We start from the raw sequence: 14,562 nt of genomic DNA, 5'->3' as shown, positions 1-14,562 counted from the left end.
CTGAAGCAGCAGAGCAGATGGTGAGCGGTGTGTGTGTGTGTGTGTGTACAGTAGAATGTGAGAGTCAGTGTTTTGGTTCATGCACCAGTATGTGTGTGCATGTACAATACGTGGCCAGAAGTAAGTGGACACCCCTGTCCACATACTTTAGTGAACTTTTGGTGTGGGTCTGTTTTTCCTTGTTTGATGGTTCAAATGAAGGTAAATCTTACTGCAGCACACTATACCTGCAACTAATGATTATTTTCAGTATTGATTCATCTAAAATTGATATTTAATATGTTCAAGATTATTGGTTTTGTGCACAAAATGTCAGGAAACTGAAAATATCTTTCTCTGCCGCCTTCATATGTCTGACTATGTTCCACCAATAGTTTAAAAATTGTTTAAAAATTCATTTACTGATTAACCACTTATCAAAACGGTTGCCTATTTTAAATGTTGCAGCTATGTAACATACAGCACACAATAATATTTTAAACAGTGAGCCAACAGTTTGTGTTTGTCCCATTCCTGTTTCAACAATGCCAACACCTCAGCACCTCTGGGATGAACTGGAACACCGACTGTGAGTCAGACCTTAATATCGACATGTTGGACCTCTGTGTGTATGAAATGGATAAAAATCCCTGCAGCTGGTGGGATATGCTGTAACCACAGGAGTGGAGGCTGTTAGAGCAGCAGATTCATGCTCATGGGTTCAACTACCACATTCAGGAGGAATGATCAGGTGTCCACATATTTTTGGCCATGTAGTGTGCAAGTGTATGCCCATGCTTTTAATAGAGAGAGAGTCTAAAAGCATGTAGGAGTGAAATTGTGCGTGTGTGTTTTGGTGTGCAGTTACTGTGTGTGTGTTTATATTTGCTCGTCATGCCTCAGTGTGGATGCTGCAGTGTGTTTGTGCTCTCAGGCCTTTTGGACCTGGCGCTCGACTGCCTCGTTCTCAGGCCTGTTTGGAGGGAAAGTGCAGCCACAGGGGGGGGAGAGGCTGCCTGTCAGAGGCCATTAAGCAGCTAGCGGGAAGCCACGTTAGAGCCCAGAGAACCGGAGCGATGCACTGCAGATGAAGCAGGGAACATCATAGCAGGAGCAGGACTTCGATGACTACACCCAAACAGCAGAGTTTTAAATGGAGATAATAATCCAGCACTTTTCCACCTAAAGAAAAGTCTATTCAACGTACAAACACAAACCCAGAGGCTGAAAAGTGAACTAAGAGGCTGGAAGGCTGCTGGTTTGAATCCCGGGACTGTCTCTAACAATGCTACGAACACACTGCTGCAGCTTTAGCATTGTTTTCCAGATGTTTTCGCCACCATCCTCGTCAGCTACACACAAACATCCACCACCACAAAGACTTACAGTGGAAGAAGTGACATTAGCAGCTCAGAGCCAAACTTATTAACAGAAAAAATGACATGAAATTATTGCGTTTGCATTTTGGGGGAAGTTTTTAGAGGCCAAAAGAGGAACTGCAACTTAAAGCACCCCCGCAGTAACATTTGTTTATGGTTTTACCACATAGGAAAAATTGTTGCTAGGAAAAATCAATATTTATTGTTGAGGTATTTAACCCAGAACCCGGTGGCATCTTAGCTGTAAACAAGGTAGTTTGAAACAAATACCAAATGAATCAATAATTTAACCTGTGATTTTCTGTAGATGAGAAATAAAAATATAAACGTGATGCAGGATCATTTCATTATGTTTCATTCCCCTTCAGGTTTGCTTGACTGGTGACATCCAGCATCGCCTGAGAAGCTTCTACAGACACGTTGATGCTTGGCCTGATCATCAGACTGCATTTCATTTTACTTCTTTATTCAGTCTGACACTGTGATCATGCTCTAACCAATCAGCAGTGACCCATGTATCTGTCCCATCCGTCCCATCAACGTCGTGTTCAGTTGATGTGGGAGCTGCAGTTCACATTTTCGGCTCAGCGTTTTTCTGATTGGCTCCGTTGTTTTTGCAGCTGGAGGAAACAGCTGTCGGCGAGCACGACTCACAGACCTGTCTAAAAAAAGGCTGACAAGCTCGGACACGCGAGCTGCGATTCCCAGGTGTGGGACCAGACCGTTGAAAGGTTGGCACGACGTGGTGAACACGGTGCTTAGCTTCTCACAACATCTCACCTGGGTCACTGACCTGCAGGTTCAGGAAGCACCACAGCAAATGCTAATGTTCACACACTAGCTGTAGCATTTACAACTGAGCAACTATCAAATGATCAAAACACACGATCAACCAGCTTCATCAGAGAAGAAACGATTGGCTCAGATAGAAATTTACATATTTGCTCAGCTCCGCTGAGGCAGAGCCGCTGATGAGCTCCAATAACAGCTGCCACAAAGTGCACCATGCTAGCATCTGTCTCTTGTTGCATGGTTATGAGGTTATCAGTTAACACATGAAGTGTTTATACTATTTACTGCCGCTCCTGTGAAAGCGTTTTAAGTGAAAACAGCAGATGAGTGATGACAGCACAAAAAAACAGAAAACTCAGCGTGAGCAGGATGGTGGGTGGTGGTGGGGAAGTGTGTTTCTCCGGGACCAGTTGTTCTGACACCATCTGGACTCCTAAACAGGCGTCTGTCCCAACTCAGGGACTGAAACCACAGTTTTAATCTGTGACCTGCCGCTGCAGCGTGGGCGGTGTCTAATCTGGCTGATGGTGCATTTGACAAGCTGTTTCCATATTTGGACCCAACTACTGAAGGAGCTGAGGACAGTTTCTGTGACTATGGACACATTTTCAAAGCTGTTAAACTGTAAAATCGGGTCGAGTCGAAAATCAAACACATGAATTGACATAAAATCCAAGATGCAAATCACACGTGACGTGGCTTTGACATGGCGTCTTTTACTGTATTTAGTAAAACTTCAAGAACGTGAACATATTTTTTTCTCTTCAGTTTGGATTTGTGTCCTGGCAGGAAGTTGGAGACCAAACTGAACCAGCTTGCTTGACAAACAGGGAGGCACATCGCGTTTTTTAAGATTTGGGGTGTATCTACAGATACATTTATGTGTATCTTTACTAAACAGTAATATCTTATTGGCTCAAACATAAGTCAACGATTTGCTTTGTGTACAGTTGCAGCCACAATTTCTTACTTCTTACTACAGTATGACGTATGTAACACAAGTCAGAGATTTTCCTTAGACAGTGCTGGTAGACTGTATTTCACAGATACACCTGCTGGGTTCAGTTTGAGTTTAGGTGGATTTGACGTCCTCGACCTACACCCAGCAGCCTCAGCGCTCTCAGTGGTGTCCTTAAGAGTCACGAGTCCAAAGACAGAGATGCAAAGTGGGACGGAGGAGAGGGCATGCTCAAAGAGACGAATGAATGAGGAGAGGGAGACGGTGAATGGCAGAAAAGCAGCCAGGAGCAATTTCAGCTCTTGATAAACAGAAGATGACATACCAACCCCTACGTTTGCTTTTGTTTTGGTCTTCAGCTCGCAACTATATGTGTGTTTGAGTGTGTGTAAGGAAGTAAGTAACAGTGGGTGTGTGGAGTGTTTTGATGGTGCACAATGTTTCACATTAATCCCAAAGTAAACGTCTCGGGATGCAGACGTCCATGGAGATTTGTCTATTTTTATTATTCGGCTCCATCTGCAGAATTTATGTAAGGATCAGGATCAGGTTTTTCTGTGAATCCTTTCTCCTGTTTCCACAAAGTGTAACACGATTCAACGTCCATCAGCTGTTACTACCATCAGACAGTGTGAGGGGTCAGAGGTCACCTCCATAAGATGCTCTAAAGTCTGATAAAGGCCCCGCTCATCCTCTTACAGGCTGCTGTGGTTGATCTAATGTGACTCACAGCTGTCACTCAAAGCCTGATCTGAGTTACTGGGTTTGTAGGATTCTTCATTTTTCTTTTCTTTCATGGTGGGTTAGGTTCATTTAGTTCTGCACGAATACTGGACCTGAAAGCAGCCAACAAGTCCTGAAACCTTAAGGACAGGAGAGGCTGAAACAAGCCATTTAACTGTCCAGTGTTGACTCAGCTGAGCATTTTCAGAAGAATGTGTCTGATTTAATAGCACAGTTTTGCAGCTCAGGCTCTGACGGATCACACTCATGTTTCCTCTTGTCTCTCTGTATATATAGTGGAGTCATAAGGTTCGTCCATGTTGTTTTTCTGGTGAGAGCAAAGTCTCCAAATATCCTGAGCATCGCTACACGTCCTCTATCCACGTGTAGAAGATCCGTTCGTGAAATGACTGACCTTCTAATTTTTGGCCTCACGTCAGTGAGAAGTGACGTCAAATGTTCTTTGGGAGCCACATTTGCCTCTGTCCACGCGTCCTCCTCTTATCTCCCTCATCTACCTGCATTGTAATTTCTCCTGTTTTGTAACGTCAGTTGAGGCCTGAAGGCACCTTCCCGCCTCACGCAGTCCACAGCAGAGTGACTGGCATCTTTGTGCCAACTTAACAAAAGAAAGACCTGCAACAAAAGAAAGACCTTGAGGCAGCGTTTCTCTGGCTCTTTATAGCAGCCAGAGACGAATGATGGAGTGACAGCTTTTATCTCTCACGCACACTTTCCCCTCTGCATATCTGACCGCCCAAAACTGCCACAGATATCAAGAGAAGGGAAATGAAATGAATTCAAAATGAAGGAATAATCAAAACACAAACACAGTTTCTTTTTCTTGATTGCATGTGTGAAACAATGCTGACGCTGTACTGTATCGGCAGCGTACAGGAATGGCGGGTGGGCGTTAAGAAGACAGAAGTTGGCATTGACTTTTCTCCGGTGTTGGTGTTGCTGGATGAAAACACAGGATTAATTCACTTCATTATGAAGCTCCGTGTGTGTTCTCTCTGAGCTAGAAAGAATGAAAAGGATTGAAGACAAGCAAAATGCAGAGAATTACCGCACAGCTCTGGCCTGTAATGCCAATATTCTGTAGATCAGCTCTGCCAGAGACTAAGCTGTTGATGTTTTTTTAATCTGTACATACGACGTACTCACTTAATCTCGCATATCGAGTTGCACTCTTTCTGATGGCTGAGAGGTTTGCCAAACAGGCTCATAAAAAAAGAAAATCACCAGTTTGAAATGTGGACCAGATGTGAGGTGTAAAGCATGGAGAGTGAATCCTTCATTTGGAACCAAAGAGATGAATGAATGTAGAAGCATGTGGAGCTGAAAGAGAGCAAAGTAAAAACAAAGCTCACGAAGGATTATCTTCTGTGGTGGAGTAGTTTAGCGGGAGGAGTAATTCCAGTCGACCGGGGATTCAAAATTGAAGTCTATTCCGTCACTTCTCATAAACTGAGGATGAAAAAAAGTTGGAAATCTTCAAGACTAAGACGGACTTTGGGTTCAATCATTAGTACAGAAGACGAACAGTCAGAAAATATCTGTTTTTCTACCTCACAAAAGGTTCAAGTAAAGCTTAACGTTCTCTCAGATGAACTGTTGAAACCTGGTAAAACAGTCATTAGTTAGTTTAAATCAGTTTCAGATTCTGGGTGAACGATTTTTTTTGTTCCCAGTTGCCACAATGAAGCTACATAAATAACACCTTGTCCTTTCTCTCCATATCTTCTGCTTTCCAGGACATTCTCCACGGCTGGATGTTAGAGTGACCGGCACAGAGCGAGGACAGCCGGATGCCAGCCTGAACCTGTGGTGGAGTTGATGCAAAAGACATGAAGAACCTGGACCAGTATGGACGAAGTCACATGGAGAGTCTGGGTGAGTGTGGACAGGCGCATCCAAGAAAATCCTTATGTTGTTTCCTGCTCCCATCAAGATTCCACAGGGATTAAAGCAGAGAACCACTTTCATTCAGGTTTAGCTTTTCTTTGCTTTCTCCCTAATTTGTTGCAGTGTTGTTGCGGAATCACAGCCAGATATCACCACAACATGACAGCTAATTAAAAATGTCTTTGTATAGTACTGAGTATTGACAGTTTAAAGGACGTGGCTTGTTTCTCTTGTTTTCCAGTTTATGCTGCTCTGTCCAGTCTGTTGTTGGTCCTACTAGGCCTGCTGGGCTCGGTCCATGGCTGTCCTGATGTCTGCACCTGCTACGGTAACACCACTGACTGCTCCGCTGTCGGCCTCCTCTCGATGACACCCATCCTAACGCTGCTGGACCAGGATTCTCTGGTCCTTCGCCTACCCCAGAACAACCTCTCCACTCTAGGCAAGACGGAGCTGTCCAACTTCAGCAGCCTGGAGATCCTGGATCTTTCCCAGAACCACTTTTCCACCCTGCAGCCAGGAGCTTTCCAAGGCTTGAGCAGCCTGCGTTGGCTCAACCTCTCCACTAACTACCTCGGGGTGCGGCTGGTGACACCTGACCCCAACAACAGCACAGAGGCCATCCCGGGCTTGAATGGAAGTCAGGGGAATGTCAGCTTGAGCAAGGAGGTTTTCAAGGGGTTGTGGCAGCTGCAAGGACTCGACCTGTCCTCCAATGGTCTCCTTTGGCTGCCTAAAGGTCTGCTGGATGGCCTTCAGAGACTTACCTGGCTGTCCCTGGCCAGCAACCAGCTCGTGGCCCTGGACAGAGTCACCTTCGAGCCCCTGGTGAGGCTGCAGCAGCTCCAGCTGGCGGGAAACCCCTGGGAGTGCGACTGCAAGCTGAGGGACTTCAAGCACTGGATGGAGTGGTTGATTTACAGAGGTGAGCAGGGCTTTTAGCAGGCCTCTCCAAATCTCAAATACTCTGAAGTTGATAGTTTTGGCAGTTGGCTTACAGTGGACCGTGCCGGAGCGAATCACTTTGTATTTCGAGTCTGTACTTCAAACGCTGTCTAATCGAAGTAATTAATCTCCGCTCTGCAGGATGGATGGATGCTGAGCAAAGACATCTATGAATATAATGACCTCCATCTCTCTCAATCCTCCCTTCTCCTCCGTTTCTTTTCTTCCTCCTTCCCTCTACTTCATCTTTTCGCCTCCTGTTCTTCCCTCTTCCCTTTTATTGTTTCCCCTTTTCATCTGTTTTACAGATGGGCAGGTAGATGTGATGCAGTGCAGTCTCCCAGGGGATCTGAGGGGCAGGGACATCCGCAGCGTGCCAGCAGAGATGTTCAGCTACTGCCTGCAGAGTCCGACCAAGGAGGCCACGTCAGGTTATGCCACCCGGCCTCCTTGCCCGCCTGGCAGGGTCAGCAGCAACGAGGAATGTGTTCGCCAGCGTTACCGACCCGTAAGTGTCCGCCGTGCACACGGCACGCAGATTGTTGCAGGCGTGGTATGCGGTACAGTGTGCGTCATGATGGTGGTTGCGGCAACTTATGGCTGCGTCTATGCCTCGCTGATGGCGCGGTACCAGAGGGAGATGAAGAGCCGAGGCCAGCCTCTGATGGCCGAGTCTGGAGCTGATACTGACCTGGAAGATGGACAAATGTCATCCCCGACCTCACCGGAGGAGACACCCCCCAAAGAGGCCTGCGGCATCGTGCATGGGTATCGTATCAGCAGCTTCTGACACACTGCGGTTTTACTGATCCTTCCTGGATGTTCTGGCTGCTTCTGCTCCTCAGCTCTCACCACGGATGAGACAATGTCTGGAGACAGAAACCCTGCAGCTCTGTAACTGTGCTGAAAATCTCTGGGCAGGTCTGATTGTGCAGCTAATGGACCAGACTAGATTCAGTGAAACTGGAATGCTGCAGCACTTCTTTTAATGTATGGATGCTCTGTGAATTGTTATTCCCCACGCTGCATCTCTCAGCCAGCTTTCAAACTCCTCTGAAGCTGCTGTTTGGCACTTCTGCACCTTGACTTCTCTTCATCTGTGTTTTGGTTTCTTCTTTAAAAATATGAAGCCAACTTTTTGTTCATGCTGTCTGTCTTTGTATCCGAGCCCGAACGAGCACAACCTCCAAAAGTACAAAAGCAGAATCTGTAAAATTTTCTTTGTCCTCCATTAGTTGTGTATATTTTACGTTCTTTAATGTCCTCACTTTGTACCTCTGTTTGGTGGATGTCCTGCTGAATTCCTTCCAAATAACAGACACTTTAAAATCATATCAGTGTCCTGCTGCTTTCAGGGAAATGCTGCTTTAAGCTTGATCACCGAGATAAACTGCATTCAAACAGATACACGAGCTGTGCTGCCACCTAGAGGGAAAGCTTTGAGCTACAACAGCTTCTAATCCAGCACAAACTCTCAAGCTCAGTGAGAGAAACAGTGATACTCCCAACATAGCAATGAGATACTGACTGAGAACACGTGAGGCTATCAGCCCACATATCCTGGAACTTCCATGTGTGTTATTTCGTTTGTCCATATTTTCTGTGATGAGCACCTAAAACACTGTCTCCAATTTAACTCAAGGACTGTTAATCATGCTGAAGATAATAAACTCTATATTTATCTAAACCGTATATTTTTTTTTTCTTTTCAAAAACATCATGACACCAACAGAGCAAGACGCAACAGACAGAGAGAGCCGACATTCATCAAACGGTTAAGAAAAGAGCCAGACTCCAAGCAAACCACACTCAGAAGATTCTTTCTCAAACCGTTAACAGCCTGTTTTGCTTTGCTTTGTGTGAGACAGGTGATATTTACCAAGCAGGCTTCCTTCTAGGCAAGAATTACAACACAGAATTTAACCTGGTCACACATCCTGGTCCACCACCACTTCCACAAAAACAACAGCAGCATCAACAACAACTCTAGCTTCTTGCTTAAATTAAAGCTCCCATTCTGACTTTGAGTGCAATAAAAATGATGAATTTATTTAAGTTAATTTAGATTTTTGCTAAAATCTAAATTAACTTAACTTAACAATTGTGAGACGATAATTTTCCTTTTCAAGTTTTCCTTTTCTTTTGAGGAGACCCTTTTTACGACTTTTCACAATCCCGGTGGACTGTGTTAGGTCAGATGACGAAAAGTGGGCCAATAAAGCAAATATTAAACAACAGAATCAATAAGCAGAATCGATAATGCAAATGTGCCGTGACATATTGCAAATGTCCCACGAGGCCCACGAGATGAAGTAAATACTGCAGCTGAACGTTCTGAGTGAGAGCCGCAGCAGTGAAACTCACCTCCTGCCATGGCCGTCCTTCCTTCAGACGACACAGTCACTGATGTTGTTGCTATGATGTACTTCACTCCTGTCGAGACACAATTTACCTCAACATTACTGAAGATCAGCTGATTAGAGAGACGATAAGGACGATGTTTGTTGTTCATACAACACTTAATAAAACAGAAATAAATACTGAAGGCTGAAGAGATGGTTGTCCTTCTCACCTTTGTCGTTGATGGGATAGTAGTAGAAGCTTCCGGGAGTGTTTTCCACAGCCAGGCGGTACCACAGAGGGAAGTGATCGATGGTAAACAGGTTGTCTTTATCAGCCGGAGTCAGGAACTTTCTGTTGAGTGGAATTTTAACTTCAGGCAACATTTTACTTTGAAAACTACAGTAAACCTGAGGTAAAACTCCAGGTTATAGTCACAGACAGACAGACAGACAGACAGGTGCACAGCACAGCTCCCAATGTAGCCGTAGGAGTCCACAGTTGGATGTCCCCCCGGTGCCAAGGGGTTTAAGACAATGACCATGTAACTGCAACATCCCAGGTTTCACTCCAGCCAGAGACACTTGTGTAATGTCTACTGTCTGTTAGCGAATGACAATTAATAATTATATGAGGGCTCTGTGGACAATGACACAAAGGACATTTGAAAACATGAAGCTCTGGACTGAAGCAGCTGCAGATAAAGTGCTGAGTGTCTGAATGTGAAGCAGAGCTCAGTAAACTCTTCCTGCATCATAATAATAAAAAAAGTATTAAAACAGTATACCCCACGGGTTCATCATGTCTCTGTCCAACATGACTGAATAATCAGCCAGATGTTCAGCAGACTGAGGATCTTTCTCTGTGTAATGAACGTTATGAACTTACTTTGCCACTCTGGTCTCCACTCCTGCGTATCTCATGATCCTCATCAGGCCGGAACGAGTACCGAGGAAAGCCGTCTCCACCCCTGGCTCCACCCTGCAGAGCCCAAACACAAACACAAGATGAAGCTTGTGTGTATGAAAGCAGGTGGTGCCTCTCTCACAGTAAGAAGAGTAAAAACCTGCAGATTGAGAGATAGCTCAGAGCTCCACAGGTCTGAAATGTTCACAGTTAAAATAGAAAACGGGAAATCTGGATGTTCTCCACGTTAATTTATCAAATTCTGTTTTCAAGTTAAGGTTGATCTGCAACATTTAAAGATGACAAATATAAAACCTGGATGTTTCACGTCTCACCTGTCGTTGAGCATCAGGGCGTTCCAGTAGGCCTCCACAGGAGCCGTGACCACGGCGTCAAACAGCGTCTGCTGCAGCAGCACCTCATCACCTGCATGACGGACACGTTCGGTCAAATAAAGGTAAAATCAGGAACACTCAGAACTTCTCAAGCATTGTCATGTCAAAAACAAAGAAATCTCTGAAATACTGCGTAAACCACAACAAGAATTCTGTGAACGTGTATAAATTAACAATTCATTATTAGAGCTGACATAAAGGTATGGAAACCTATAAAATAACTATTGTCTGGGTTTATTATTTTTAGTTTGATTTTAAAAAAGAACTTTAGCGTGAAAAACCTACACTCAAGGTCGGGCTCCTTCCCTAACAGGTAGCGGATGGCCGCCTGAAGCTGCGTGAATTTTCTGTGTGCAGGGTCGATGTCGGTCTCACAGTAAGTCCTGAAGAAAAGAGGTTTATTAAACCAGGATAAACAGATGCACTGCTGGGAGTTTTCATTTCAGTTCGGTGTTTACGCAGAGTTCTGGTAAAAAATGACAAGAAAAACAATGGAATTTCTGATCCTTTCATCTGTGTCCTCTGCACAAATAAACTTATTAAAAGTTAAATTGCCGCAGCCTGATGAAATCTGATGTGATAAATATCAGTTCTTGATTCAAACTGGTGTTTTGAGGTTATAGACGTACCACTCTGAGGCGATGCTCAGGTCTGGGGAGGTGAGGTCGTGCAGCCCTGCAGAGGAAGGTAAAACAATAAAGTTAGTTCAAATGGAAACAGAGACTCAGTGTAAAAAGCTGTTTTGCTGCAGGGCAATTGAATTTACATCATCTGTTAACTGGTCCTGAGCAAAACAACTGAATAAATCAAATGCTATTCATGCAGGGGATTGTGGGAAATCTTACCTTCCTCCACAGACACATTTCCCACAAACATCAGCTTCCCGTGACCCTTCGTCAGCACCATGCCGAAGCTGCAGAGACACAGGGAGGAGGTGAGTGTAACAAGCTGCCCTCTGGTGGTTAAATCACACAGATACATCTGCACATGTCAACAATGAGAAGAAAAACACTGAGGCTTTGGGCACGTTTCCATTTAGTTTCCTGTTGGTCAAATTCACTGTCAAAAGGTGGCGTTAGAGTTTGATATTTTTGAGGGACGAGACTGATACTGATATTTGACAGCAACAAAAATCTGATAATATATGATAATACATGAATATAGCAGCCAATATTTTTTACATATTGTAACATACTGATCTTGTTTTTTTGCTTTTTGTGTAAACGTTTCTGCTGATGTTTTCACGAGTTACTGTGCAAATGGAAAATAAAACTTTCCCACTACAGCAGCAGAAAACAGCATGAACATTCCTCACCATATTTATTTTTTGAACAATGTGGGTGTCATATCATCAGCTGGTGTGAAACATCAACAACAGGAGGAAATGAGCCAATGAATTTCAAACCTGTGCTGAACGATGCACCAGGGTTCATGACGGGCCTGTGTTCTCATTTAGCAGGTGACTTTACAGGACAGTCAAAGGAAAAACTTCAACCCGGTAAACTTAACTTGCAAAGTTTAAAAATGGGTTGGAGAAAGAAAAGCTGGTTTACCTGAAAGGTGTCTCATCAATGTTTGTGTAGAAGTAGTCATTGACCAGGTACAGAGGTCGTTTCTGAAGAGAAGAGAAACAGGTTGAAATCACTGCCCTCGTTCTTTGTCACTGTGGAGTCTTTAACACTTTCAGCTACACAACACAAATCAGAGAGCGACAAACGAGCAGCCTGTGATCAGATCAGTCTTGTGGATCCACGAGCTGATGTTTGTCTGAGCTGGAGTTTGACCCCAAAAGTGAGCTAGCTAAGGGAAGCTAGCGCATAAGCTCATTTAGTGAACCTACTGATGGAGATATTAACATCTTCATTAGCTACAGTAACTACTGTGACAAACTCATGTGACAGTAATGGTTAACTGAGCAGCTGCTATGGTTAACTAACACCACACACCATAACTAACTGTTCACACACAACTGCTGCCAACAAAATGAAGGCCAATAAGAGCACGTCCTTCTTCCTGGAATCAAGCAGTTGGTATTCAGCGTTACAGGCGCATTACTGCCCCCTAAAGGGCTGGAGGGAAACTACAGGTGTGTCTATGCACTTGTTACAGTATTTTATTTCAGTAGTTGTATACATGAAATAAAAGCTGTTCACTGCTTTGTCAGTAAATGATAAAAGATGATTCTGGAGCACCATGGTTGATTTTTTTCATTTTAAAAAGTCTCAAAAAGTGAAACTTCCTTCTCAGAGTTTCCCCAGTGTTCAGCCTGACATATGTTAAACTCACACAGGTGTGAAAACCAACACTGTTTGTGATACAAACAAGACGCACACCTCCATGAAAATGACTTGTTATATAAAGAAACCATCGCCACATGAACTAATGGGTTCCTCACCCCTTTGTCCACAGATGCTCTGATGCTCAGGCTGATGCTGCCAGTCTCTCCTCTCACCATGGCCGTTCTCAGCTGGACGTAAAAGAAGAGTCACATTAGTTTCTTCCTCTGGATCTTTTTATTGTCTATCAGAGCAACAAAAAGTGATCCACAGCTCCGTCCACTCTGACTGCTGTGGTACTGACTGCGTGGAGAGTTTTGAAAAGGTGAACCTGGTTTAGAGAAATGTGAGTAGTAACAATTTTAAAAGACGATGATGCCCAAAGTTTCTTCTTCTCAGACTCTAAAATTAAATTACAGAAAGTGAAGGGTTTGACTCCGATACACCGATAATTCACTCTTCACTCTCAGATTTTGCTATTTGAGATTCATCTGGCAATATTTGTGTATCTGTGTGTGTGTGTGTGTTTACCGTCTCATCTGTATCTTCCCACTCCACCTCAGACAGATCCACACTGTTGTAGTTTGGCTTCGGCTTCAGTTTCTTTCCATCTTTGTACTGTAGGACAGAGGAGTGAAATACTGTATAACTGTCCTTATAAATACTTAATACCTTTTCCCCTTAATGTGCCCTTCAGTGCATCTGCTGTAATACTTTAAATATAGATCTAGTAAATCAGAGCTGCTGCTGCCGGGCTCCTGAGCTAAATTTGGTCTATAGCGTGATTGAAACCTGCAGTGCAGAGGCAGGACTCACCAGAGGTCGAAGGTCAGGGTGAGCCAGGATGTAACCGTTGTTGGTGATGAGGAAGGCATAGCCATGTGCTCCCAGCTGAGGAGGAGAAAGAAACACACTGTTCCAGCTGTTTTTGTGTCTGAAATCTCACACTGGATCAAACAAACATTTCCAAGAACAAATGCTCTACACAGCCAAACAGGTCTGAGCTCACCATGTATCTGGGCGCCAGCTTCATCACCTCCATCAGCGGGACGTCAGAGCCCACCACACCCAGCAGGATCCCATGGGACAGCTGGAGAGACAGGACACAGGGTCAAAGCTCAGCGTTATAATCCTGCTTTATTATACAGAGTGAAAGACTATGAAGCAGAGGTGATCAGTGCATGTAACACTGAGTCTTCAAACTGAGCTGACTGTTAATTCAAGAGCAGTGAAGCAAAGTTCTCAGCTCAGTCACAACACAGAGTAGAGAGAAGAGCAAAACCCACAACAGCAATCATAGTGTGATGAGTCTGTTCTGAATGAGAACAGCGCTTGTATCGTTGCTTGTATCAGCTTAGTTCTGTCCTGAACTGAATGTACCTGCTTAAACCAGCAACAGACTCAGTGAAGACAGCTGGACTCAGCACCGAGCGTCACGGTGTTATGAACGGTGATGCGTTCACTTCCTGCTGTACTCAGTGGTGCTTTGAGCTAAATACTGCTTTAGTTTAGCAAACTCTAAGGTGAGTGTGTTTGCATGCTGATGTTTGCTGCTTGGCTCTAAGCCACAGAGGATCACTGACCGTCTCCTTCTTCTTGCTGAAGACCGGCATGGCCACAGAGGTCATCAGCAGCAGACTCTGAGCCTTGGTCGTGAAGAGCTGAAAAAAAAACATACACGTCCAAGATAAGAGATGGATCCATGGAAAGATTTAAAATGTTGGTGAACACAGAATTAACTCTCCACAGTGACAGTGAAAAAAACAGTATAGAGGATATTCTCTGTCGTCTGCAGACAAATATAATCTTGTTTGTGGAGACGCTGCTGCTCTGAGATTAAACTCCAGGTGGCATCGTAGGACCGCTGCAGTTCTGAGTGAATTTAAAAATACCCTGTGGTAAATGTACTACAATCACTACAGTCTAGACCGGTGGTTCTCAACCTGAGGGTCAGGACACTG

General features: G+C 44.3%; 2 protein-coding genes across 2 annotated transcripts in view; one reads left to right on the top strand and one right to left on the bottom strand.

Moving 5' to 3' along the window:
- The window catches only part of LOC121181779 (voltage-dependent calcium channel subunit alpha-2/delta-4-like), a 44,048-nt gene that overhangs the window by 14,453 nt on the left and 15,033 nt on the right, over window positions 1-14,562 (bottom strand). Inside the window, exons 15-27 of the mRNA XM_041037923.1 lie at window positions 14,185-14,262; window positions 13,611-13,691; window positions 13,418-13,492; window positions 13,133-13,219; window positions 12,721-12,792; window positions 11,879-11,940; window positions 11,171-11,238; window positions 10,955-11,000; window positions 10,611-10,708; window positions 10,266-10,356; window positions 9,913-10,005; window positions 9,257-9,378; window positions 9,049-9,117 (exon numbers count right to left, since the gene is read on the bottom strand). Of these exons, the coding sequence (XP_040893857.1) occupies window positions 9,049-9,117; window positions 9,257-9,378; window positions 9,913-10,005; window positions 10,266-10,356; window positions 10,611-10,708; window positions 10,955-11,000; window positions 11,171-11,238; window positions 11,879-11,940; window positions 12,721-12,792; window positions 13,133-13,219; window positions 13,418-13,492; window positions 13,611-13,691; window positions 14,185-14,262 (1,042 nt within the window). The remainder of the gene's footprint in view (window positions 1-9,048; window positions 9,118-9,256; window positions 9,379-9,912; window positions 10,006-10,265; window positions 10,357-10,610; window positions 10,709-10,954; window positions 11,001-11,170; window positions 11,239-11,878; window positions 11,941-12,720; window positions 12,793-13,132; window positions 13,220-13,417; window positions 13,493-13,610; window positions 13,692-14,184; window positions 14,263-14,562) is intronic.
- Window positions 5,682-7,474, top strand: LOC121181781 (leucine-rich repeat and transmembrane domain-containing protein 2-like). The gene is made up of 3 exons (XM_041037925.1): window positions 5,682-5,727; window positions 5,981-6,664; window positions 6,993-7,474. Exons 1-3 carry the CDS (start codon window positions 5,682-5,684, stop codon window positions 7,472-7,474), a joined length of 1,212 nt encoding a protein of 403 aa, XP_040893859.1.

This window comes from Toxotes jaculatrix, chromosome 5, assembly GCF_017976425.1.
Source record: "Toxotes jaculatrix isolate fToxJac2 chromosome 5, fToxJac2.pri, whole genome shotgun sequence".
Lineage (NCBI taxonomy): Eukaryota > Metazoa > Chordata > Actinopteri > Toxotidae > Toxotes > Toxotes jaculatrix.
The sequence above is the reverse complement of the archived record's forward strand: the minus strand, read 5'-3'. Positions and strand labels throughout refer to the sequence as shown.

Bases quoted from the DNA above. Each gene is read 5' to 3' on its own strand.
- LOC121181781 (XM_041037925.1), top strand. From the start codon at position 5,682: ATGAAGAACCTGGACCAGTATGGACGAAGTCACATGGAGAGTCTGG. The intron at 5,728-5,980 runs GTGAGTGTGGAC...CTTGTTTTCCAG, and splicing joins AAGTCACATGGAGAGTCTGG to TTTATGCTGCTCTGTCCAGT. The intron at 6,665-6,992 runs GTGAGCAGGGCT...TCTGTTTTACAG, and splicing joins GGAGTGGTTGATTTACAGAG to ATGGGCAGGTAGATGTGATG.